Source organism: Dipodomys spectabilis, unplaced genomic scaffold (genome assembly GCF_019054845.1).
Source record: "Dipodomys spectabilis isolate Male_0828 unplaced genomic scaffold, ASM1905484v1 ptg000069l, whole genome shotgun sequence".
In the NCBI taxonomy this organism is placed as follows: domain Eukaryota; kingdom Metazoa; phylum Chordata; class Mammalia; order Rodentia; family Heteromyidae; genus Dipodomys; species Dipodomys spectabilis.
Window position 1 is genome coordinate 9,385,729 of NW_024870746.1, and position 24,953 is coordinate 9,410,681.

The 24,953-nt window shown below is 52.3% G+C and overlaps 2 protein-coding genes across 7 annotated transcripts in view; one reads left to right on the forward strand and one right to left on the reverse strand.

Moving 5' to 3' along the window:
* The window catches only part of Pi4kb (phosphatidylinositol 4-kinase beta), a 41,419-nt gene extending 38,281 nt beyond the window's left edge, over positions 1 to 3,138 (forward strand). For 3 of the 4 annotated variants that reach the window (XM_042681334.1, XM_042681337.1, XM_042681336.1), the window contains 3 exons: positions 434 to 566; positions 1,086 to 1,206; positions 2,252 to 3,138. In XM_042681334.1, coding sequence (XP_042537268.1) covers positions 434 to 566; positions 1,086 to 1,206; positions 2,252 to 2,433 — 436 coding nt within the window. In that variant the 3' untranslated portion in view covers positions 2,434 to 3,138. Of the gene's footprint in view, positions 1 to 433; positions 567 to 1,085; positions 1,207 to 1,793; positions 1,857 to 2,251 lie in introns of all 4 variants that reach the window. The other variant, XM_042681338.1, reaches the window with a different exon arrangement.
* A 186-nt stretch (positions 3,139 to 3,324) lies between these two features.
* Znf687 (zinc finger protein 687) lies at positions 3,325 to 12,134 on the reverse strand. Of its 3 annotated transcripts, none has more exons than XM_042681331.1 (9): positions 11,995 to 12,134; positions 6,696 to 8,809; positions 6,369 to 6,547; positions 5,852 to 6,028; positions 5,587 to 5,749; positions 5,124 to 5,450; positions 4,914 to 5,026; positions 4,616 to 4,748; positions 3,325 to 4,478 (listed from the first exon to the last, which is right to left on the reverse strand). In XM_042681331.1, exons 2-9 carry the CDS (start codon positions 8,790 to 8,792, stop codon positions 3,981 to 3,983), a joined length of 3,687 nt encoding a protein of 1,228 aa, XP_042537265.1. In that variant the 5' UTR covers positions 8,793 to 8,809; positions 11,995 to 12,134; the 3' UTR covers positions 3,325 to 3,980. The 3 variants fall into 3 exon arrangements, with proteins under 3 accessions (XP_042537265.1, XP_042537266.1, XP_042537267.1); XM_042681332.1 differs by having other exon boundaries at positions 11,980 to 12,134; XM_042681333.1 differs by lacking the exon at positions 11,995 to 12,134 and adding an exon at positions 10,435 to 10,456.
* Between the last annotated feature and the right edge of the window lie 12,819 nt (positions 12,135 to 24,953).

Sequence of the window (24,953 nt, forward strand, 5' to 3'; positions counted from 1 at the left end):
TTGCCTCTAATTATTGGTCCCTTTTGACGGAGCTTCTTCTGCAGTAGGCTGATAGGGATTACAAACAAAACATAGGTAAATCTGTCCTGTGTCGAGGCTACACACTTAGCAAAGTAGTCTGTAATAGCTGGCTGGAGCCTCAGAGGCCTTTGCTTCAGGACTTGCTACTAGATTTGGTTCAGTCAGGGTGCTAGATATATGATTTCTGGGAAACTGGGATAATCTTAAACTGTTTTTTATTAATCGCAATTTCAGATCCCACCGCCTTTACTGGTTCTTTTTACACTTCCTTTCTTTCCACCACTAACTTTGGAGCCAGTTATAGGCAGGAAGGTAACATGGATGAGTACTCCCCTGCCTGTTAGCCCATGGCCAGTGTATTACATCTTAAAGTCCCAGCTTTAGGTTTACTGTGTCTCCTCTCCTTCCTCAGGCACAATGGGAACATCCTTCTTGATGCAGAAGGCCATATCATCCACATCGACTTTGGCTTCATCCTGTCCAGCTCACCCCGAAACCTGGGCTTTGAAACATCAGCCTTTAAGCTGACCACAGAGTTTGTGGATGTGAGTCAGAAAGGAGGCTGTGCCTCCAGGATCACTGTCTTTCTCTCTCATGGGAAGAGAACTGGTGGATTTCCCTGAGATTTGGGAGGAACATAACAGAAATGACAGTAAGTCAGGATGAGGCAAGATTTCCTGGGAGCTTCCTGCCCTTGTAGGGGAATGAGGAAATAAGAGTTGGGCATGGTTGCTCCGAGAACTAGTTCTTTATTTTTTGGTCCATCATGAGGCTTGAACTCAGGGCTTGGGCTCTCTCCCTGAGCTTTTCTGCTTCAAGGCTAGCACTCTACCACTTTGAACCACAATTCCATTTCTGGTTTTCTGGTGGTTAATTATAAACAAGAGTCTCATGGACTCTCCAGCCTGGACTGGCTTTGCAATCCTCAGATCTCAGCCTCCTGAGTAGCTAGGATTACAGGCGTGAGCTACCAGCACCTAGCTAAGGAAGTAGTGCTGAAGGCCCTTGGGACAAGGTCCATACCTACCAGAAGCATGTTTGTTCACGTGACTTTCCCTTCCCAGGTAATGGGTGGCCTGAATGGTGACATGTTCAACTACTACAAGATGCTGATGCTGCAAGGGCTGATCGCCGCTCGCAAACACATGGATAAGGTGGTGCAGATCGTGGAGATCATGCAACAAGGTGCGGCTAGGGAGAGCTCAGGTCCCAGGGCGCCTCAGGATTCCACTCAGGTTGGGGCCCTGAAGTTTAGGACTTCCAGAAAGTTGATTCCCCTGTAAAATTCAAGGTTAACCGGAGGATTTCTGGCTCTGACCCAGTGCTGTTTTCCCTTTAGAACCCTGGCAGAGCTGGGTCTCGGGTGGGAGGAAGGAGACAGCAGAAAGGACTTCTTAGGCACCCTCGGGGAGAGCAGTCCTAGTTTCTGGTCCTTCTAACCACCCTGTCTAGCACTGGACACCTGTCTCCCGCTCCTGCATCATTTTGCCAATTCAGATTCCTCCCGTTCTACTTTGACCTCTCATTGCCCTAGCTCAGCCACCCTGGTATGCAACCTGCCTTTTCATACTACTCCCCTGTCCTGCCCCGAGTTTTTCCTTCTCATCTTTATGATTCAACTTCCTGGTTGCCTTCACACCTGTAGTTGTTTGATCAGGATGCCCTCTTCTACCCGCTTCTCTAGGCCCTCCTCCTCCTCTTCCTCCCAAGGCTTCAGATGTACACCAGATCTGAGCTGCCAGTCTCCTCCCCTCCATACCCCTACCCCACAGGTTGTCGCCGTTGCTCAGGAGCATCCCCGTCTGGCCCCGTGATGACGGTGGCCCAGGTCATCTGTGAGTGTCAGACGTAGCGTAGACAGAGTCCTGCAACCAGATAAGTGTGCAGGGCCCATTTCCAGAGCCTCTTCCCAGCCTTCCTTCCCCATGGGCCCTAAGCCTCTGCTCCCTCAACTCTCCTTACTGGGGGAGAGATGGTGTGGGCTCCCATCCCTCCTCTGCCCATATGCCCTCACATGCAGAGGGGCTAAGGAGTATGGGGTGAAGGTGGGCTCCAGACAAGGGCGCCCACCAACTGCTGCTCTCTGCACCAGTGCAGTAGCACCCACACCGCGGACCTTTGGGAAAGGGAGGGAAGCGGTACTTCAAGATACCCCTGACTGCATTCCTGGTGGTGGCCGCTCTTAACTTTCCCTCCTATCCATCTGTGATCCCTGTCCCCCGACCCCCAGGCTCTCAGCTGCCTTGCTTCCACGGCTCCAGCACCATTCGCAACCTTAAAGAGAGATTCCACATGAGCATGACTGAGGAGCAGCTCCAGCTGTTGGTAGAGCAGATGGTGGATGGCAGCATGCGGTCTATCACCACCAAACTCTATGATGGCTTCCAGTACCTCACCAACGGCATCATGTGACACTCTCCTTCTCAGGCCCAGCAGTAGTGGGGGGCATCTATGGCACCCTCCCCGGGAGGGCCCTTGTCGAAGAAACCCCAAACCATGAAATCCCACCTACCCAACCATCCACCCAAGGGAAATAGAAGGCAAGAAATACAAAGGATCATGTGGTAACCGTGAGAGCTTGCCAAGGGGTGGGAGAGCCAGCTAAGGGGTCCAGACCTGCTGGGGTTCCTATGCCCCCTGCGGTGTCAGTATTACCACCTGACAAGACTCCAGGACTCACTGCCCTCCAGAGAACAGATGACGAATGAGGGGCACCAGGGCCTTTCTTCTCACCAGGATAGGATCTGAGGCTCTTTTCCACAGGCCATCTTTAATCTTTTCTGGGCCCCAGCAAAGGGAGAAGAGTGGGTTCTTGGTACTTAGGATTTGATCCTCTAGTTGGCCTTTGGCCATGCTGCTGCCCAACTCTCCTCTGCCAGGGACTGACCCCCAGCCAGAGTTCCCCTTGGTAGGTGGGCTCTGACATAGGTTCCTGAAGTTGCTGAGCTTCCCTGTCATGGCGGTGAGGAAGGGAATTACCACAATCCCTCCAGCATATTGAGGGTATTGGCCTAGCCATGAGGAATTCCTTCCCCTCATACCTTCCTTACACCCAGGGAAATGGCTCTCGATTTTTTATTTTTAATTTTTGTCTGAAATAAAGTCCTTAGTTAGCCACCTGTGTCCTATCTGAGTTGTTCACTTCTGGGGGGGGGGGGGAATGCATCCAAGATACAAAAGGCGGCACACAGCACAGGTGGAAAGCTTGCTCTTCCCTGCAGAGGAGGGACTGCCCCGTTCTGCCTCTCACCCCCCCTCCTGGTCAAGTCCATTGTCCAAGTCATATACAAAGAGCAACCTGAGTGGGGATTAAACCACGAGCGGTTTTAATGGTCTGGTTTTCTCCCTCCTGTTTTCTCCCACTGTTAGTATTATTACAAGAATAAAGGATTCCTGAGAGCCTGTCTCCTCCTCTCCCTGGGCCCCCTTTGACAGGACACATCCCCACCAACCTCCCCGCTGAACTTCTGGGGGAAAAAAGAAGTAAAAGGCACTGCAGGGTGGGGGCGTGAATGCCAGGGTGCTGGGGCAGGACCTGGCCCGGAGAGCCAGAGCCTAGTCTGCCCTGAAGGAATTGTGGAAGGCTGTGGCCAGCCCCCACCCCGCCCCCAGCCCCCGCATCAGTCCTTCCGGTGCCTGATCGCAGACTTTACCAAGGTCCCATCCCCCATCCTCAGCCACACACTGAGGGTCTGCAGCAGGAACATAATTAGTGTTGAGTTCAGAAAGGAGGAATGGAAGGCTCATTTGACTAGGACCCAAGGGCCAAACCCGAGGGAGGGGAGGTTATAAATCACTATAATCCTCAAAAGCTTTTTCCTGCAGGATTTGGAGAAACTGAACAAAATGTGAATGTTAAACAAATTCCCCAGCCCAGGGACTGGGTGGCAGCAGCAGTGAAACCCAGGCTCCTTGCCTGGGGGAGGGGAGGGAAGGGCTGGTCAGTCCCAGCCTGGGGCCTAGTTCTCCCCACTGCCCCCCTGCCGAGCCCTGATGAACGCCATGCCATGCGTGCGGAAATGGGTCTTGAGGTTGAGCGGACTATCACAGCTCTTGCCACAGACCTTACAGGTGAGTGGGCCTCCAGGAGCAGGCAGGAGTGAATCTCCACTCTCTAGGTCAGACCTTGTTGGGGGAGCAGCCTCTTCCTCCCCATCCTCCAGCCCCAGGGCACTGGCTCTACCCACACCCCGTTTCTTCTTGTGGCTGATGAATCGATGGCGGCTCAGGGAGCCTGGGGAGGCAAAGCACAAGCCACAGTCCAGGCACTGCTGGGCTCCACCATCCACCCTCAATCCCACCACGACGCTTTGCTCCACTGAGCTGCTGCTCCTATAGCGGAGTGGGCCGTGGCCACCTGCCCCGGGGCCACCCCTGGGGGACTTGGCTGGCGGTGTTGTGCTGTCAGGCTCCTCACTGCAGGAGTCAGAAGACTGACGGCGCTTCCTTCCTGGTCCCTGGAGAAGAATGGGAGACACTGGGCGTTACCACCAACCTCTCTCTCTGGTCCCCTCACCCTGGCTTGCGGAGACCAGGGTCTGCACCTGCCAGTCTCCCACTCCGTGGTCTCAATATATACGGGGCCTCTACCTACCTGGGCTCTGGCACCAGAACCTCGAGCCATGGTACTCCCTGACTGGACCCCAAGGGGCAGGCCGTGCCGGACCTGGACGTGTTTCTCCAGGATCAGGCGACTGCTGAAGGTGCGCTTTCCCTCTGTGCAATACCTAGAACGAGGGGAGAGGACAGAATGGCACCACACGCACAGCTCGAAGGCCAAGGCCCAGCCCCTGAGGGGCTGCCAGAGCAGAGGGGGGCCTCCTCAAGGAAGAGGCAGGCAGGAAGGAACTCTGGGTTCTTGGGCTGGAAAAGGAGTGGGAAGCAAAGGTTACCTGCATGGGTAAACTCGCTTGATTCCCTCGTGATTGACCCTGACATGGCGCCTCAGGCTGGGGGCAGAGCAGAAGGAGCGCTCACACAGGCGACAGGGGAACTTTTTCACTGACTAGGAGAGCAGAGGGTGAGAGATTTCAGAGCCAGGCTTCAGGAGCCAACCACCGGGCTGCCTGGCCCATCCCATCCCAGCCGGGGGGGCCACTCACCTTGCCATGCTCCTTCTTCATGTGAGCCACATACTCGTCACGCTCAGGGAACCAGGAGTGACAAAGGCCACAGGTCCAGCCTCCAGCTCCCCCACCCCCACCTTTGACACCTTTGCCTCCCAGTTCCCGCCTGGGCCGTTTGGTGGGGCGAGGGGGCGAGGGGGAGCTGGGCGGCTCTTCTTCGGAAGATGAAGATTCCTCAGTAGCAGGGGCTGCCCCTTCCCCAGTCACAGCCAGCTCCTCGGGCTCAGTCTTAGGAGTGAGAAGAGCACCTCCACCCCCTTTCCCAGCAGTATCCTCCCCACCCCGTCCAGACGGATGGGTGTTCTGCGAAAGACACAAAGCAAATGGCTGTTAAGGGAAAGGAGGGACTGGCTTTGCCGGCTGGAAGGCTGTGCAGACATGGCCTATGTCAACCAACCCGGCCAAGCACCCATGATCCCCTGGCTCTTGGAGCCTATACCTTGAGATGGTCCAGCATGGTCCGTTTTTGGGCAAAGAGCAGTGGACAAGATGGGCATTTAAAAACACTGACACGCTGGGGCATCAGGTGCTGGTCGAAGTGGGCAGAAAGGAGGGGTTTGTGAGTAAAGACTGTGTCACACATGGCGCACTTGTAGATCAGCCTGTGGGGCAGAAGGGACAGGGCGGACATCAGGATGGGAGCTCTGCTCCCGTCCCGCCCTCCCACCCACCCCTCTTCCCTACGCTTTCTCCCCAGCTCTCACTTGGCTTGCTGCATGAGGAAGCTGGGATGCTGGGAGTAAAGGTGGGCATGGGCGCTGGGTCCAGACTTGAAGGCCATGGGGCAGATGGGGCACTTGTGGAAAATTTCGCAGTGCGATGCCTGGACATGAGACTTGATGGAGTTCACACCTCCAAACACCACTGCACAGCTAGGGCACCTGGTGGAGGAAGCGGAAGCGCCGTGATGAGGCAGGGCCACTCCAAAGCCCCTACCCCCACCCCATACTTAATCGCCTAGGCCTGGGTGGACTCCAAGAAAGAAATCAGCAGTGGAGCATGAACAAGGTACAAAGGGAAGAGCTAGAGACCCAGTCCCCTGCTCCCCCCTGGGGATCCCCAAGGGGAATGCCTGAAGGCAGGCTATGATGTCACAGGGCTGAGTCTGACAGCTAGCAGAGCTGGAGGGATAGAGATGGACTTTGCTTGAGGTCATCGAAAAGGCTGCTGCTGAGACAAGAGGCCCTGAAGCTGTACAGGGGGGCGAGGGGCACAAGGTACCTGTATCCTACACGGCGGGAAAAGTGCAGACAGGCCTCCTGCAGGTGGGTTTGAAAATTGGCTTGCAGGAAGTTGCCTCCACACTCAGGACAGACGTGGGGGGGCCGGTTCTTATGTGTGCGTTGATGGGCACTGAAGCTGCAGCGGTTGGGGAGCATCATGGGGCAGGAGGGGCACACCTGTCGAGGGGATTAAACAAGGTTCAGTTGGTAAGGGTGCCATAATCTCCGTCATGTCTCCTACCCAAGCCCCCAACGCCTTCCTAGAGCCTCTCTTTGGTGTATGGCTGTCCCCTACCCCAGAGAAGGGCTGGGAAAGGCAACTCACGTTGCTGGTGGCCCCGGGTGCAGGGGGCCCCAGCTGCTGGAAATGGGCTGCCATGCCAGCCTTGTCCCGGCACTGCTCCTTGCACTCCAGACAGCGAAAGCATGTGTAAGTGGAGGTGGCAGGGACAACAGGCGGCTCTGTGGAGAGTGGCAGCACAGGGGCTTCAGTGGCAATGGCGGCAATGGCAGAGGCGGTGATGGCCCCCTCACCCTTGCCGAAGATGGGCAAGGCCAGAGGTCCAGGGACAGACGGCACAGCCACGGGCAGCAGGGGTGTGATGTCTGGCTGCCCCACCATCTGATCGAGGGCTACAGGTCTCATGACTAAATGCGAGCACTGCATGACAAGCCCCTTGTCCTTGTGCTCGCGTGCGTGTAAGAGTAAGCTGCATTTGTTGAAGAAGACCAGACGGCGGGCACAGTGGTTGCAGGTGACCTCAATGCGCATGCTCCGGCGGTCATAGTGCCGTGCCAGGCTCTTCTCCAATGAGAAGGCATCCCCACACTCGAGGCAGCGGTAGCCTGTCGGAGGCAAGGCCAGTCCAGCCTCGGCTGGTGGACTCAGGTTTGGTCGGTAGGCCGGCAGCAGGTTCTTGCTGTTGAGGATTTTATTGAAGGCTTCCACTAGGCTGGACTGAGTCCGTGAGATCACCGTGCCACTTGCTGGGCCTGGAGCAGGAACAGGCTTTGAAGGCTGCACCATCATCACAGAGGCACCATTTAACTTCTGTCCCCCTGTTCCCAGCCCTGCCCGCAAATCAACCTTGGGCAGAACTTGGGGCACCAGGCCTAGCACATTCTTAATCATCTTAGGGCTGGTGGCAGTCCCCCCAGGCAAAACCACAGCTTTTCGAGCCACACTAGCTGCCATGAGCATGGCAGTGCTGGCGTTCTGGATGGTGGCCACGGGCAACACAGTGCCTTTTAGCCTAGTGCCATCACCCAACTGTACACTCACCACCTTTGGACCCTCAGCGTTTGGGGCTACAGGGGACAACTTCAGTAGGCTAGCTTCAGCCAGGAAGGCCCCTTCAGCCAAGGGGACAGGAGGATCAGGGTCTGAGGGGATCCTGGTTACGGTTCTTGTGATATTGCCACAGGATGTTTTAATGGTCTTGATCCGCACTTTAAGGGGCCTAGAAGAGTTGGAGGAGGCAGGGGAGTCATTGCTGTCCTCGTCTGCAGCATCAGCGCCGCTGGAGGGGCTCTGCGGACTTCTTGGGGGTGATTTTTCCACTGGCTCCTCATCTTCTTCCTTCAAGGGCTTACAGCTGGGAACTTTAGGGGAAGCAGGTGGGCTCTGATGCCCTGGAGACTGCTTAAAGAAGGACACCCCAGCCACCTGAGGAGGTGAGGTGCTGGAAGGGACATCTGTGTCCTTGGCGCTATAGCCTCTCTGGGCTAGGCCCTGGGAATGACTAGGGCTGCAGCTTTCCTGTTTCAAGGTCCCTAGTGGTGGTGGGGAAGAATTAAGGGGCACCAGGACTGGGCTATTCTCTGGGGCTAGCTCAAAGGAAGAGGGGAACGGAGGTGGGCTCATGGCCCCAGCCTGAGAGGGTGAAGGTGCAGGAGGCAGGGGATCCGGGTGCTCGCCTGGTTCAGGGCCAAAATGAGCAAAGAGATCCAAGGGAGCTTTGCCTTCTGAAGTTTTTTCTTTCCAGCTATCCCCCGTGGGAGGAGCTGGAGAGTTGGGGGTTTCTGGGAGGGATGGCTCAGGCCCACCAAATCCATTTTGCATTAGACAAGGCCCCACAGTCCCTTCCTTAGTGGCCTCCCCAGGTAGGATCTCTTCCTCTCCTGAACCCCCAGCCAGGGTCTCAGGCTGCTCAGGACACACTGTGTTCTTGACAATGACGCTAACGGTAGAAGTGTCCTGTGATGGCAGGCCGTGGTCAGAGGCTGGAACTTCAGAGTTATCTTCAAGAGCTGCTGCTGGTGCACCTTCAGCTTCACTTCCTACATTGGGTCCTGGCTTCCCTGAGCCCCCTGGCCCCTCATTTTCTTCAGATCCAGAATGGATGGCTTCATTCGCATCAATATCAGGGATATCAAAGGCAGCAAGAAGGTCATCAAAATCAGGGGTCTTCATGTCCCCCATATCGTCAGGCCCCAGACCTGATGAAAACAAGAGGAGAAAGGAGAAACTGAGATGCCTGGAATAGAGACCTTACACCTCTGCCTTCAGGATCTCCAAACTTAGCCTCTCCCTCTTGATACACCTTCACCATACCATAGGATCCTAGAGGGCTTTGGGTGCCAAACCCTAAATCAAGTGAGTGGGTGGGCACATAGGACCAACAGAAAAAACAGAGGAAGAGAGAGTCTCAGAAATACATAGAAGATGCCAGGTACAAGTGGCTCACACCTGTAATCCTAACTACGCAGGAGGCTGAGACCTGAGAATAGAGGTTCAAAGCCAGCATGGGCAGGAAAGTCCATGAGACTCTTAGCTCCAATAAACCACCAGAACACCAGAAGTGAAGTTGTGTCTCAACGTAATAGAGTGCTCACTTTTGAGCAAAATAGCTCAGGGATAGTGCCCAGGCCCTGAGTTTAAGCTCTACAAGTGGAAAAAGAAAAGAAAAGAAAAGAAAGAAAGATAGATAGATAGATACAGAGGTGGAGGGAGATCAGTGAGCAACTTGGTTGAACTAGCTCATCCCTCCTGTGCTCAGCACAGAAAACCATTAGTCACCAGTATTATTAAGGAGAAAGATGGAAACGATGCTCGATGTCTAAGGAGTTATTTGTATCAGCAAGGGATAAATGCACTCTCTTCATGGATTTGGTATTCACAGAGATTTGAAAAGACATCTATACAAAATGCAGTGACTAAAGCCAAGACCTGGGATATTTTTCCACTTTAGTTTTCTCACAAGGCCACTCCATAAGCAAGCTATTTCACTGCCTGACTTTTACTGTCTGAAAGAGGGGACAAATGATCACAAGGTTATTCTAAGCACATGAACTTGTGAATATGAAAATCAGGATTCAATCTATTATTACAGCTGAGCCAAACAAGTACATGGGAGGCCAAAGAGGAGCTGGGAAGGAACACCCATTGGACACACTAGGGCTGGGGTCAGAGACAAGAGTCAAGGGTCATGTAAGGTCAAGGGTGGACACATGTGGCCACCAGAGCCATCCCAAGATTTATCTTAGTAGGGAGAAAAAGACCCAAGATGAAGATAGAACGAATGCTATACAGGAACAAAAAGAAACAAAGAGAAGAAAGACAGAGGGGGGGGGAAATGGTGACAGTAGCCTGGTCACAAAGGGCCCCGGCTCCTCTCCTGTCACAAACACCTGCTGCTTGCTCACCTACCTTCCCCAGAGTGCCTCCTCTCTCCTCCCCATCTTGCTCTCTCAGGGCTAAAACTCCAGGGTATAAGGATATCCAGCACAACTGCCATGATGGGAAAAGCTAGTTCCCTTCCCCTGTCGTTTCTACTCTGAACTACTTACCCCAAGTCTATCCTCCTAAATCAAACTCTATCTTCCATTGGCAACAAGAGTCTAAGAAGTCTAACTCAACTCCCTACCTGGCCCAGTGTAAACACACACACACACACACACACATACACACACGAACTTATGGGGCACTTAATCAACAAGGAGGCCAGCTCAGAGTACCTCCTCCCATAAGAGTTTCTGTATCTAGAAAGAAGTAACTGAACAAGTCCATCCTTACACAGTCCTTGTCCAGGGTGTGAGCCATTTCCCAGGGCCAATTCTCTCACCTCTTTCCAGCCTTCAGACTGTAACTGGAGATAGTCCCAGCAGGTGGCAGCTGGCATTGCTCAAACCAAGGAGGGGGTTGGGGAGATGGGTACCAACTACAGGAAGAAAGGGGAGTGTGCCTTGCACCCTGCCCCCCCTGCTCTCCCCCCCCCCCAACACACACACTTAATTCTGCAGACTCTGGGTTTAAACAAAGAGCTTGCTTTTGCCTTGATCAATCGCTAGGGCCCTCCTTTGCTTGGGTCCCTCCCCCCAGGGAGAGTCCTGAGCTATCTTCCACTCTGGCCCCCAGCAAAGGGGGTTGGTGGAGCACAGGCCAGTGGTCACTATGAGAAAACACCTGCGAACTTGCCTTTACTAACCATCTGCCTCTCTAGCGTGCAAGTGACTTAGAGGTCATCCCGTCGCCACCTGGAGCAAACAGCCGTCCAACCAGCGGAGGCTCCCCAACTCCACAGCGCAGGCCTTTCTGCGGCTGCTGTGCTTGGTCTCCAGGGCTCCCGCCTCGCCCGCCCCCTTCTCCCGGTGTTCCTCAAAAGCCAACGGAGAAAGGGCTTAAGAGTTAGGGGTGAACAGACGGGGGGTTGGGTTGGGTGGGGGCTCCGATGCCCTTTGCCCGGGGCCAAGGCCTGCTGCGCAAAGGGCAAGGGGCCGGGCGCCTGGCCGGGGGCGATTACTGCGGCCAAGCTGGGCAGCGGGCGGAATTAAGTCTCTGCCATCTGCCGAGGGCTGGCGCGAGGAGCAAGTCTGGGGGTGTGAGGAGGGGACGGGATGCACAGGAGGGGGGGGGAATAAAAGCGAACGGGGAAACTGAGGCGTGCGGCATTTCTTTTTCCACTGGCCGCAAAGTGAAAGCCGGGCCTCGGCCAGGCCAGGCCCTGCGGGAGCTGCGGCGCAGCACCTCGGGCTCTGAACTACCCTGGAGTTGAGAGCTGGGGGGGAGGAGAGGTCGGGGTGGGGGGGACCCGGGAAAGTGGTAAAGGGGGAGGGGGCCGTCCCTGCGTGACTCTCAGCTCTCCGGACGGGGGTCTGTCCCAACTCAGACCGCGTCCCCTCCCCTCCGAGCGCGGACACCCGGGGGTTCTAGAAACTGGGGAGTGATGCCGGCGCGCGGCGGGCCCCCTCCCCGCGGCGCGAGCCCGAGAGCGGCCGGGCCCGGCGCTACCCCGCGCCCAGTTGGGATGCAGGCTCGGCGCGAGCCCGGCGCGGCTCCCCCGCCCCCATCCCCGGGCACGGACACCATTTTAGGTCGCGACATCCCGCAGCCCGCAGTCCCCGGACTGCACTTCATTGCCTCTACGACTGTGGGGCGCCGGGACTTGGGGGTCCCTGGCCCTCCTTCCACATTTACCTGGCTAGGGACTGCTTGCAACAAGCTGAGAGTTTGGACCATCCGCCCCAGGTGCTGAAGGCGGTGTCGGGGCCTTCCTAGAAGACGCCCCAGGGGGGCAGCGCGGAGGGGGGGGTGTAGTTGGGCCAAGTGGGGGAGGGGCGGGGGCATTTACCCGCCCCCCCAGGGGGCGGAGCCAAGGGCGGGTATTTACCCCAGGCACGCTTACTTGCTCCGTTCCCAGTGCAGGCTGAGACCCGACGGTTTCTACCTTGCTGCAGCCGCCACCACTGCCGTCGCCGCCGCCCTCCCCGCGGCCACCGCTACTTCCTGCTTCTCTCCGGTTCGGCCTCCTCTCTCCCTCGGCTCCCTCCGCGCTCCTGGACAGTGCTGCCCGCTTTCATACTCGCCATTGGCTAGTATCTCCGTCACTCATTCCTACGCCCTTCCCATCTCCGCGCTGGGTTGGTCTTAAGTACTGCCGTTCGGAACTAGCCCTGCACAGTCCTCCTATTCTCATTGGGCCAGAGGCCTAGGCCTTCTGAAGAACCCTCTTCCCATTGGCTGCTCCGGAATCCACCTGCCCTCTCTGAGCATCTCAAAAGCGATTGGGCGCCAGATCTGTCGCTCAAGAAGAAGCCAGCCAGATTCTCGGCTTTCCGACGGGAGGGGTGACTAGCCAGGTGCGTGTCCTCCTGAGCCTCACTCCTATTGGCCGCTCGAAGCTGGAAGCAGTGGTTCACTTATGCAAATTTAAGGAACTCTTCGCTTCTGGGTGGTGAGCTCTGAGAACCTCAGCGACTCCAGGTGGAACCTAGGTGCTTGGACCTGTGTATGCCTTTTTCCTCAAGCTAAGCCTCCGTGTCCGCGAAGCTGTGCAGTAGTCCCTAAATGAGACGCCACCTCAAGTATTACGTCATCCGGCTGACCAACGCCTCGCGTTCTTCCCTCTGAATCGTTTTAAAATCTGGGAAGGTTAGCTCCTCCGGCAGGGCAGCTCCTGCCTTTGCCTTAGACCTCGGACGGGGCTTGGGGTGGAGTGTGGAAAGAACCGGGATCTGGAGCGAGGACCGGCTTGCGGACCGGAAGTTGGGGAGGTGACGTGGCCTGGACCATTTCCAAAGGGATCTAGAGAACGCTTACCGATGCGCCTCCTAAGCCCGGGAAGGCAGGGACCCCACATGCACTTCCATTTAAGAGTTCTCTTACCCCCCTCCTCCAGCACGAATGAGAGGCTGGGATCCGCGTTGAGCTTTCCCGCGCTGCGTTGCCCCACCCCCTGGGGGCGGGGCGGGGGCGGGGCTACCGTAAGATGACGCGCCGGCCAGCGCCGCCCCCTAGCCCGCACGCATTCGCAGGTCCGTCTGCAGTTGCAGCGTGCCGCCTGGCGCTCGCCGTGGGCTCACCCGCTCCTCCGCAGCCCGCCGCCCTGCCGCGGCTCGCCAGGCTGAGGGTCTACGTTTGTACTTTTTCTTTTGCCTTTTACAGGGATAAGGCTGGAATCCACCGCCCAGAGCCCGCCAGAGCAGGCGCTCCACCACTGAACTGTGTCGTCTAAGGAGATCGGTCACGTGCCATAGGGTCCCTGGACGCTTGACCGAATTCTCAGGGGCATACGGAGTTTACATGGCTGCACGGAAGGCTCAGCGGTAGAGTGCTTGCCTAGCATGCTTGAGTCCTGGGTTCGATTCCTCAGTGCCACATAAACACAAAAAGCCAGAATGGCGCTGTGGCTCAAGTAGTAGAGTGCTAGCCTTGAGCAAAAGAAGCTCAGGGCAGTGCCCAGGCCCAGAGTCAAAGCCCCAGGACTCGGGGGGAAAAAAAGTGCATGGAATTGTGTAACAGGGCTGCTAGATGGGGACATCATTTACCTTATGACCATTTTGGGCAAGTTACTCGACTTCCCTGAGCCTGTATTCTCATGGATAAAATGGGGATTGTAATAACCACCTGGTGAGATTTTTTCTTTCTTTTTTTTTTGGTCGGTCCTGGGCCTGAACTCTGGGCCTGCGCGCTGTCCCTCAGCTCTTCAGCTCAAGGCTAGCACTCTACCACTTGAGCCACAGCACCACATGCGGCTTTTTTCTTTTTGCTTATGTGGTGCTGAGGAATGGAACCCAGGGCCTCAAGCATGCAAGGCAAGCGCTCTACTACTGAGCCACCTTCCCAGTCCCATGGTGGGATTTTTATGCCGATGAGATAAGTATAGAATGTATACAAAGCCTAGAGCCCATGGCTCATGCCTGTAAATCATAACTACTAAGAAGGGTGAGAACCATAAGGATCATGTTTAGAAGCCAGCCTGGGCAGACAAATTAATGAACCAGCAAAACTCTGCAAGAGTAGCTGTGGCTCAAGTGGTAGAGTACAACTCTTTTTTATTATTATTATTTTTTTGCCAATCCAGGGACTTGAACTCAGGGCCTGGTCACTGGTGCTGTCCCTGAGCCTCTTTGTGCTCAAGGCTTTGCTTTACCACTTGAGAGCCACACCACTTCCAGGTTTTGAGTGGGTAATTGGAGATGAGTCTGTGGGGATGGGGCTGGGAAGTTGGCTCCGTGGTAGAGCGCTCCCCTTGCATGCTTAAGGCCCTGGGTTGGATTCCTCAGCACCACATAGCGCTCCCCTTGCATACTTAAGGCCCTGGGTTCGATTCCTCAGCACCACATAAGCCGAAAAAAAAAACCGGAAGTGGCGCTGTGGCTCAAGTGGTAGAGCGCTAGCCTTGAGCTGAAGAACTGAGGGACAGCGCCCAGGCCCAGAGTTCAGGCCCCACGACGGGACCCCAAAAAAAAAAAAGAGTCTGTGGGGAACTTTTCTGCTCAGGCTGACTTTGAACTGTGAACCTCAGATCTCAGCCTCCTGAGTAGCTGGGATTGCAGGCATGTGTGAGCCACTGGTGCTCATTCTTTTTTTTTTTTGGTTGGTTGTGGGGTTTGAACTCTGAGCTTGAGCGCTGTCCCTCAGCTCTTTAGCTCAAGGTGAGTGCTCTACCACTTGAGCCACAGCACCACTTCCATTACCCAGTTTGAATACTACTCTTGACTGAGCAAAAAAGCCAAGAGACAACATATAGGCCCTGAGTTCCAGCCCCAGTACTGGCATACTCACACAGGATGTACAAGAGCCTTGTGAAGTGATGGCAGATGAGATTAGTGTAACACACACACACACACACACACACACACACTGCCATCTTTCTTGTGCTGCACACAAGTTACTCTGCTTCCAAGTGCTCTTCCTTCTCTGAACAACTAAGAGTTTCCTACTGAATGTAACCAACTCATATTCCCTTCCCACTTCTCCTCTGTGTTTTCCTATACAAGTTACTACTCATTTGTACTATATGCAAGGACCTATGATTAGAACATTGTATATATTAACTCATTTAATTCTTACCACAAACCCCAACAGAGGCATTGTTAGTATATCCATTTTACTGAGAAGAAGACAGGCACAGGCAGGCAAGGTTAAGTCTAGTTAAAGGCAGTAAAGTAAGGTAAACACAAAATTTTTTTTCCAGTCCTGGGACTTGAATTCAGGGCCTGGACACTGACCCTGAGCTTTTGCTCAAGGCTAGCACTCTACCACTTGAGCTACAGCACCACTTCCAGCCTTTTTCATTTATCTAGTACTGAGGAATTGAACCCAGGGTTTCATGAATGCTAGGCAAACACTCTACCACTAAGCTACATTCCCAGCCCCAAACATTAAATTTTTTGTTTTTTTGTTTGTTTTGTTTTTTGCCGGTCATGCATGCTAGGCAAGCATTCTACCACTAAGCCACATTCCCAGCCCCAGTCCCTAAACTCTTTTTCTTTTTGGTCGGCTGTGGGGCTTGAACTCTGGGCCTGGGCGCTGTCCCTCAGCTCTTCAGCTCAAGGTTAGTGCTCTACCACTGGAGCCACAGCGCCACTTCTGGCTTTTTCTGTTTATGTGGTGCTGAGGAGTTGAACCCAGGGCCTCATGCTTGCAAGGCATGCACTCTACCGCTGAGCTACCTTGCCAGCCCTCCAAACACTAAATTTTTTAAGGGTCCCTTGCTAAGAGGGTTTTAGACAGAAGTTTGATCTTTAATTAAATGCATTATTCATTCATTTAATAAATATTTTAAGCTGGGCACTGGTGGCTCATGCCTGTAATCCTGGCTACTCAGGAAGCTGAGATCTGAGGATTGGGATTCAAAACCAGCCCAGGTAGGAAAGTCCATGAGATTCTTATCTCCAATTAACCACCAGAAAACTGGATATGGCTCAAATGGCCATGGCTCCAAGTGGTAGAGTGCTAGCCTTAAGCAAAAGAGTTTAGGGCCAGGCGCTGGTGGCTCACGCCTGTAATCCTAGCTACTTAGGAGGCTGAGATCTGAGGATCGCGGTTCAAAGCCAGCCCGGGCAGGAGAGACCATGAGACTCCTATCTCCAATAAACCACCAGAAAACCAGAAGTGGCACTGTAGCTCAAGTGGTAGAGCGCTCGCCTTGAGCTGAAGAGCTGAGGGACAGCGCCCAGGCCCAGAGTTCAAGCCCCACGGCCGACCGAAGAAAAAAGAGTTTAGGGACTGGGGCTAGGAATGTGGCTTAGTGGTAGAATGCTTTCCTAGCATGCATTAAGTCCTGGGTTCAATTACTCAGTACCACATACACAGAAAAAGCCAGAACTAGCACTGTGGCTCAAGAGGTAGAGTGCTGTCCTTGAGAAAAAAAATAAAAGCTCAGGGACAGTGCCCAGGCCCTGAGTGCAAGCTCCAGGACTGGCGAAAATAAATAAGTAAATAAATAAATAGCTCAGGGACAGCACCCAAGCCCTGAATTCAAGTCCCACGGCCAACAAAAAAGAAAGAAAGGGAGCCAGGCCCCGGTGGCTCACGCCTGTAATCCTAGCTACTCAGGAGGATGAAATCTGAGCATCGAGGTTCAAAGCCAGCCCAGAGAAGAAAGTCTGTGAAACTCTTATCTCCAGTAAACCACCAGAAAACCAGAAGTGGCGCTGTAGCTCAAGTGGTAGAGCGCTCGCCTTGAGCTGAAGAGCTGAGGGACAGCGCCCAGGTCCAGAGTTCAAGCCCCATGACCAACCAAAAAAAGAAAAGAAAGAAAGGGGTTGGGAAAGTGGCTCAGTGGTAGAGTCCTTGTCTTGCATGCATGAAGCCCTAGGTTTGATTCCTCAGAACCACATAAGCAGAAAAAGCTGGAAGTGGCACTGTGGCTCAAGTGGTAGAGCGCTAGTCTTGAGCTGAAGAGCTGAGGGACAGTGCCCAGGCTCAGAGTTCAGGCCCCATGACTGGCAAAAAAAAGAAAAGAAAAGAAAATATTTCAATGCTACCAATATGTAGCAATAGTTAAGCACTATTTCAGACACTGGAGTGAACAAAGCAGACAAGAATTTTTCTATAAACTTAAATGGTTCCAACAAGCAAAGTATATTATTTTAACAGCAGCATTTCAAAGCAGGAAGAAGACAGGAACTTTGGGAGGGTTGTAATGTTAGATGGAGTGGATGAATGATAGGCCTTTCTGATATGATAGTGATAAATAGACCCAAAGTGAGGGAGTGAGCCATGCTCACTGGGTCACAAACATTACAGAAAGGAAGGAGAGTTACAAAGGTTCCCAGCTGCCAGTATGATCCAGAGAAATCAGCAGGTAGGACGGCAAAGTCAGGTCATGGGGTGATCGGGGGCTATTGGAAGGTATTTGGCATTTTCTCAGAGTGAGATAGGAAGCCATCAAAAAGACAGATGAACTCAGTACTCAGGAAGAATGTGGTTCAATGACAGCACTTGCTCAGCACATGCTGCATCCACAGCACTTGAGAAACGAAGAGCTTGCCATTAAAAAAGACTACAGGGGCCGGGCGCTGGTGGCTCACGCCTGTAATCCTAGCTACTCAGGAGGCTGAGATCTGAGGATCACAGTTCAAAGCCAGCCCGGGCAGGAAAGACCGTGAGACTCCTATCTCCAATAAACCACCAGAAAACCGGAAGTGTCGCTGTAGCTCAAGTGGTAGAGCGCTCGCCTTGAGCTGAAGAGCTGAGGGACAGCGCCCAGGCCCAGAGTTCAAGCCCTACGACCGACAAAAAAAAAAAAAAGACCAGGGGGGCTGGGAAGGTGGCTCAGTGGTAGAGTGCTTGCCTAGCATGCATGAAGCCCCAGGTTCAATTCCTCAGTACCACATACACAGAAAAAGCCAGAAGTAGCCGGGTGCCGGTGGCTCACACCTATAATCCTAGTTACTCAGGAGGCTGAGATCTGAGGATTCCGGTTCAAAGCCACCCCAGGCAGGAAAGTCCGTGAAACTCTTATCTCCAATAAACCACCAGAAAACCAGAAGTGGCGCTGTAGCTCAAGTGGTAGAGTGCTAGCCTCGAGCTGAAATGCTGAGGGACAGCTCTCAGGCCCAGAGTTCAAGCCTCACGACCGACAATAAAAATTAAAAAAAAAAGCCAGAAGTGGCACTGTGGCTCAAGTGGTAGAGTGCTAGCCTTGAGCAAAAGAAGCTCAGGGACAGCGCCCAGGCCCTGAGTACAAGCCCCAGAATTGGTGAAGGAAAAAAAAAAAAAAAAACCCTGGAAAACAGAAATCACATTATCAGAAGCTTCTGGAAGGAGGTGGTAAAGACAGGGTACAAATATGTATTAGGAGAGTTATATGCCAGATGCTGCACTCAGGCAACGTTTGTTGTCTTGGTTGTTGTTGTTGTTGTTTGGGGTTTTGAGGCAATGTCACTTGGTAGTCTAGAAAGGCCTCTCAAACTCATGACCCTCCTGCCTCTCTCACAAGATTTCTGGAGACATAGCTCAAGTGTTAGAGTGCAGGATTTTACACACACACAGAGCCATTTTTAGAAAGAGTATTAGGATGAAGCCAGACCTTGGTAGCACACACCTGTAATCCTAGTCCCTCAGGAAGCTAAGACCTGGAGGATTGATGTTTAAGGCCAAACAAGACAGAAAAATCCACAAAACTTCCATCTCGGAAATAACCAGCAAAGTTGGGCACTTGGTGGCTCATGCCTGTAATCCTAGCTACTCAGGAGGCTGAGATCTGAGGATCACCTTTCAAAGCTAGCCTGGGCAGGAAAGTCCATGAAACTCATCTCCAATTAACCACCAAAAAACCAGAAGTCCTGCTGTGGTTCAAGTGGTAGAGTGCTTGCCTTGAGCTGAAGAGCTCAGGGACAGCGCCCAGGCTCAGAGGTCAAGCCCCATGACTGACCAAAAAAAACAAAGAAAATAACCATCAAAAAGCTAGGCTGGAGGTGTGGCTCAAGGGTAGAACATCAGTCTAGCAAGCAAAGCAAATGAAGTGTGAGGCCCTTGGTTCAAACCCCAGTATCACCCCCCACTCCCACCAAAAAAAAGCGCTGGGATGACAAGTGTCAAACCTGTCCTCATATAGTTTTTTTGTCCTTCACGATGGCAGGAAAAGTAGAAGTTAAAACCTGGCACCAGTGGTTCACACCTGTAATGCTGGCTACTCATGAGGCTGAGATCTGAGCATCCGCCATCCTGGGCAGGACAGTCTGTGAGACTTTTTTTTTTTTTTTGTCAGTCATTACCTCTGGGCTTGGGCACTGTCCCTGAGTTCTCTTTTTTGCTCAAGGCTAGTGCTCTACCACTTTGAGCCACAGCACCCATTTCTGGTTTTTGAGTGGCTAATTGGAGATAAGAGTCTTATGGACTTTCCTGTCCAGCCCTGTATTTGAACTACAGTCCTCAGAATCTCAGCCTCCTGAGTAGCTAAGATTTCGGGCAGGAGCCACCAGTGCCCAACCTGTAACTCTTATTTCCAATTAACCACCAAAAAGCTGGAAGTGGAGCTGTGGCTTACGTAGTAGAGTACTAGCCTTGAGAGGAAAAACAATTCTCAGGGACAACAACTTGACCCAATTTCCAGGACATACACCAACAAAAAAAAGTGCTGGGTGCAAGTAGCTCATGCCTGTGATTCCAGCTACTCAGGAGACAGATCTGAGGATCATGGTTCAAAGCCAGCCTGAGCAGGAAAATCCATGAAACTATTATTTCCAATTAACTACCAGAAAACTAGAAATGGTGCTATGGCTCAAAGTGCTAGAGCACTAGTCTTTTTTTCTTCTTTTTTCTTTCTTTCATTTTTTTTTTTGTCATTTGTGGAGCCTGAACTCAGGGCTTGGGCGCTGTCCCTCAGCTTTACAGCTCAAGGCTAGTGCTCTACCAATTGAGCGACAGCAGCACTTCCAGCTTTTTCTGCTTTTGTGGTGCTAAGGAATCGAATCCAGGGCCTCATGCATGCAAGGCAAGCACTCTACCACTGAGCCACCTTCCCAGCCCCTAGAGCACTAATCTTGAGCAAAAAAGCTCAGGGATAGCACCCAGGCCCTGAGTTCAAGCCCCACAACTGACACCCCCCCCCCAAAAAAAGTGAAAATTAATATTCCAGAGAAAGCAAGAAAATCATTCTAAAAACAAAGGGAGTATATTTGCATCTTAAATTCTGAACCCCCCCCCCCAGCCCTGTTCACTAACTGAACACCCAGAACACAACAATCAGATTTATACTCATGTAGATTACTGGTGGAGAACTTTCAGAGCATTTGGGAGACCCAGCTTCCATCCCCAGGAGTATGAAAGGGAAAAAGAATTATACTGTCCAGGTAGGAGATACAGTGTTTGGAGAATTTGATCTCTGGACACTGACGGGGGCTGGGAGTGGAGGTTCCCCCTGGTCTGATCATCCTAGAAAGAGTCTTCCACTTCATGGCTCCCACCAAGATTCAGAAACATTGTGTCCTGAGAAAATAAATATAGCTTTGACTGAGAAAGAAAAATTCTACTCTGCCATTTATCAAGTTGAGATTAAAAAAAAAATACAGATAAAGCCAGATGCAAAATTAACAAGAAGCAAGCTGCTTAAATGAGCACCTGGCTCATTCACTCTTACTGTTACCCTGTTTCTATCAGTGAGTCCGGAGATAACCAAATTGCCTGCTTATTACATTTGAGTTATGAAAGCATAGATATTGGAACATACAAGTTACTCCCCTTTAAAACAGGTGTCCATCCTTGAGGTAAACATTTTCATCTGCCTGCAAGCCCTTTTATGATCAAAGGAATTATTTTTTACCAAGTGTTCCCTTCCCCCTAATACCCAGAATAAGTGTCTTCCCTAAGATCTTCTTGTTCCCTTCCCAAAGTGTGGTACTTATTCCCACAAGGTCAAAGAGCTGCTTTATTTCCTTCTTTCTGCCTCGTCTTTGTTCTACATTTTATTTGTGTCAATTAGTTATACAAGAGGATTTCATTGTGACTTGTACATCTGTGTGTACATTCTTTTTCTTTTTTTTGTCGGTCGTGGGGCTTGAACTCTGGGCCTGGGCTCTGTCTCTCAGCTCTTCAGCTCAAGGATTGCACTCTACCACTTGAGCCACAGCGCCACTTTTGGTTTTCTGGTGGTTTATTGGAGATATGAGTCTCACGGCCTTCCCTGCCTGGGCTGGCTTTGAACTGTGATCCTTAGATCTCAGCCTCTTGAATAGCTAGGATTATACAGGTGTGAACCACGGGTGCCCAGTTTGTTGTGTTTTTTTTTTTTTTTTTTAACATTTTAGCTTAGTAAGGGAGGAGTTTAAAGCAAGGAAATATTGCCTATAAGCTTTTATGCAAGACTAATCCAATGTGTATTTCTGAATTCCTGGCTGCTGTTTCTCATGGCTCACCTTCCCTGATCCGTCCTCAGCTCCAGGAAAGGTATCTTTGAGAAGGTGAGATTGACCATGCTTTTGGAGGAGACAGGCATGGTGGTGACATCTATAATCCCAGCTACTCAAGAGGGAGAGGGATAAAGCCAGAGGTGTGGCTGAGGTGGTACTGAAAAAAAAAAAAAATAAACTAAACCCTAAGTCCTAAGAGTCAGAGGCAGGAGGACTGAAAGTTCCAGGCCAACCCTGACAAAATTAGCAAGACTCCATCTCAACCACAACTTTCAAGTTGGAGCTGGGTGTCCATGGCTCACACCTGTAGTCCTAACTACTCGGAAGCCAGCCCAGGCAGGGAAGTCCATAAAACTCCTTATCTGCAGTTAACCAGCAGAAAGCTAGAAGTAGAGATGTGGCTCAAATAGTAGAGGGCCAGCCAGCCTTGAGCAAAAGAAGTCAATAAAAGTGCAAGGCTCTGAGAACAAGCCTCAATACCTGTGGCACAAGAAAGAAGAAGAGGGGCTGGGAAGATGGCTCAGTGGTAGAGCGCTTGCCTTGCATGCATGAGGCCCTGGGTTCCATTCCTCAGCACCACATAAGCAAAAAGAAAAAAGCCGGAAGTGGCGCTGTGGCTCAAGTGGTAGAGCACTAACCTTGAGCTGAAGAGCTGAGGGACAGCGCCCAGGCCCAGAGTTCAGGCCCCACAACTGGACCCAAAAAAAAAAAAAAGAAAAGAAAAGAAAGAAGAAGAAAAAAGAATGGATATGAATGTGGAGTTTTAGGTAAAAATCCTACTGGGCAATTAAAGAGACAAGCACTGGGAATGGTAGAGGAAGATTTAATTGAACTTGGCTGGATTAGGAAGACAAGGAGGCTCAGTGGCACCTCAGAAGGCACCTGCCTTCAAGGGATTGGCATAAACTTTAGGTTTAAGTAAGAGAAGAGTTGGGCCAGGGGTCAGAGTTTTGTGTAAGTCATGTCTAGATGTGCTCCAGTTGAGGCTGATGGTTATCCCAGGGTGCTGTGTGATGTCCAGTCACCGTAAGAAGGCATGGCGCTGGGCGCTGGTGGCTCACGCCTGTAATTCTAGCTACTCAGGAGGCTGAGATCTGAGGATCGCGGTTCAAAGCCAGCCCAGGCAGGAAAGACCGTGAGACTCCCATCTCCAATAAACCACCAGAAAACCGGAAGTGGCGCTGTAGCTCAAATGGTAGAGCGCTCGCCTTGAGCTGAAGAGCTGAGGGACAGCGCCCAGGCCCAGAGTTCAAGCCCCACGACCAACAAAAAAAAAAAAAAGAAGGCATGGCTTGGGGCTAGGAAGGTGGCTCAGTGGTAGAGCGCTTGCCTTGCATGCCTGAGCCTCTGGGTTCGATTCCTCAGCACCACATAAACAAAAAGAAAAAAGCCGGAAGTGGTGCTGTGGCTCAAGGTGTAGAGCGCTAGTCTTGAGCTGAAGAGCTGAGGGACAGCCCCCAAGCCCAGAGTTCAGGCCCCATGACTGGACCTCCCCCCCACCCCCCACCTCCCTCCCCAACCCTCCCCCCCAAAAAAAAGCATGGCTTATCTGAGGGGCTGTTCCAGATGTTTAGTCTTTTGGGGTTTTTTTTTTGCCAGTCCTGGGGCTTGAACTCAGGGCCTGGGCTCTGTCCCTGAGCCTCTCTGTACCCAGGGCTAGCATTCTACCACTTGAGCCACAGCACCACTTTCGGCTTTTTCTGTGTATGCGGTACTGAGGAATCAAACCCCAGGGTTTCATGCATGCTAGGCAAGCACTCTACCACTAAGTCTTATTTCCAAGCCCCAGGTGTTCATTCTTTGATCTTTATTCTTCCTGAAGTTCCACAGTGACTGAGAGACTCAGAGGGGGGAAATGGCAGAGGACAAGACAGGGCTTGTTACCCAGTGTCCAGGCCTTCTTTCAGATATGTGCCCTTTGAGCAAGGATATTTTGAGAAGTATAAACAAGAAACTGGCTAAGCAATGGATAGCTCTAGGAAGGGCAACAGTGCGGCACCTAAACAGGAGGGAAGGGACACACTTTTCCTTAGCTATCTGCTTTCTGCCTTTTTGCTATATCTGTTTTCCTAAAATACTTTTTTTTTTGGTTGGTCATGGGGCTTGAACTCCAGGCCTGGGCGCTGTCCCTCAGCTCTTCAGCTCAAGGTGAATACTCTACCACTTGAGCCATAGCACCACTTCTGCTTTTCTGGTGGTTTATTGGAGAGAAAGAGTCTCAGACCTTCCTGCCCAGGCTGGCTTTGAACAATGATCCTCAGATCTCAGCCTCCTGAGTGGCTAGGATTACAGGCACGAGCCACTGGCACCCAGAGAAAATAAACTCTTCTTAACTACATGTTTGTTTAAATACAAGAAAATGATTTGCTGAGGGCTTCCCAGTAGCTAAGCCAAACTTGCACTCTAGGTGGGGCTGACCCCCTGGTGGCCAAGTGGAGGAGGTGTGTGAGAGCAAGGAACATGCCGAGCATAAGCTACAGGACGCTGAGGGCATGTGCCAGCATGCCACCTCTTCCTCCACCTTTCGGCTGAGGCTCAGGCTAAGCGTTGGCTCCAGAAAGTCTTCATGAACCACACTCACAGGGTCATTGCTTCCTCCTTTATGCTTGGAGCCTCTTCTGCACCAGGGCCCTGAATCCCAGGCCACATATGGCACTTAGCTTCTCCTGTGTTTGCTTGAGTACACTGTAAACCTTGCCAGGCCTGGCTCCTCCTTGGGTGAGCAGACATGGCTTGGAATTCCAGGTTTGTCCTGTGAGGAGGAAATGGGACAGTGCCCATGTACCCAGCGCATAGTGGGTACTGGTGGGGGGGGGGGCGTATCCTTCTCTCTTGGATAATGGCTGGCCAGATCATCCGCACCAGTTAAAATCGGCAGCATTGCCTCAGCTAGACAGCCCCTCACCACAATTATGCCTTCCCTGGTGAGCTGCATCCAGTGACTGTTAACAAGACCTACCATGCCTGTAATCCTACTCAGGAGGCTGAGAACTCAGGATCACCATTCAAAGCCACTCAGGAGGGTGCTGGGAAGGTGGCTCAGTGGTAGAGTGCTTGCCTTGCATGCATGAGGCCCTAGGTTTGATTCCTCAGCACCACATAGGCAGAAAAAGCCAGAAGTGGTACTGTGGCTTAAGTGGTAGAGCGCTAGCCTTGAGCTGAAGAGCTGAGGGACAGCACCCAATCCCAGAGTTCAGGCCCCATGACTGGCAAAAAAAAAGCCACTCAGGGAAGGTCTGAGATACTTATCTCCAACTGATCACAGATAAAGCTGGAAGTGGAGCTGTGGCTCAAGTAGTAGAACCTTAGCCTTGAGCAAAAAGAGCTCAGGGACAGTGCCCAGGCTCTGAGTTCAAGCCCTATGACTTGACAAAATAACACAAAGCTGGGCTGGAAGCCAGGCACTGGTGGCTCACACCTGTTATCCTAGTTAGCAAGCAGAGATCCAAGGATCAAGGTTCAAAGCCAGCCCAGCCAGAAAAGTCCATGAGACTTTTATCTC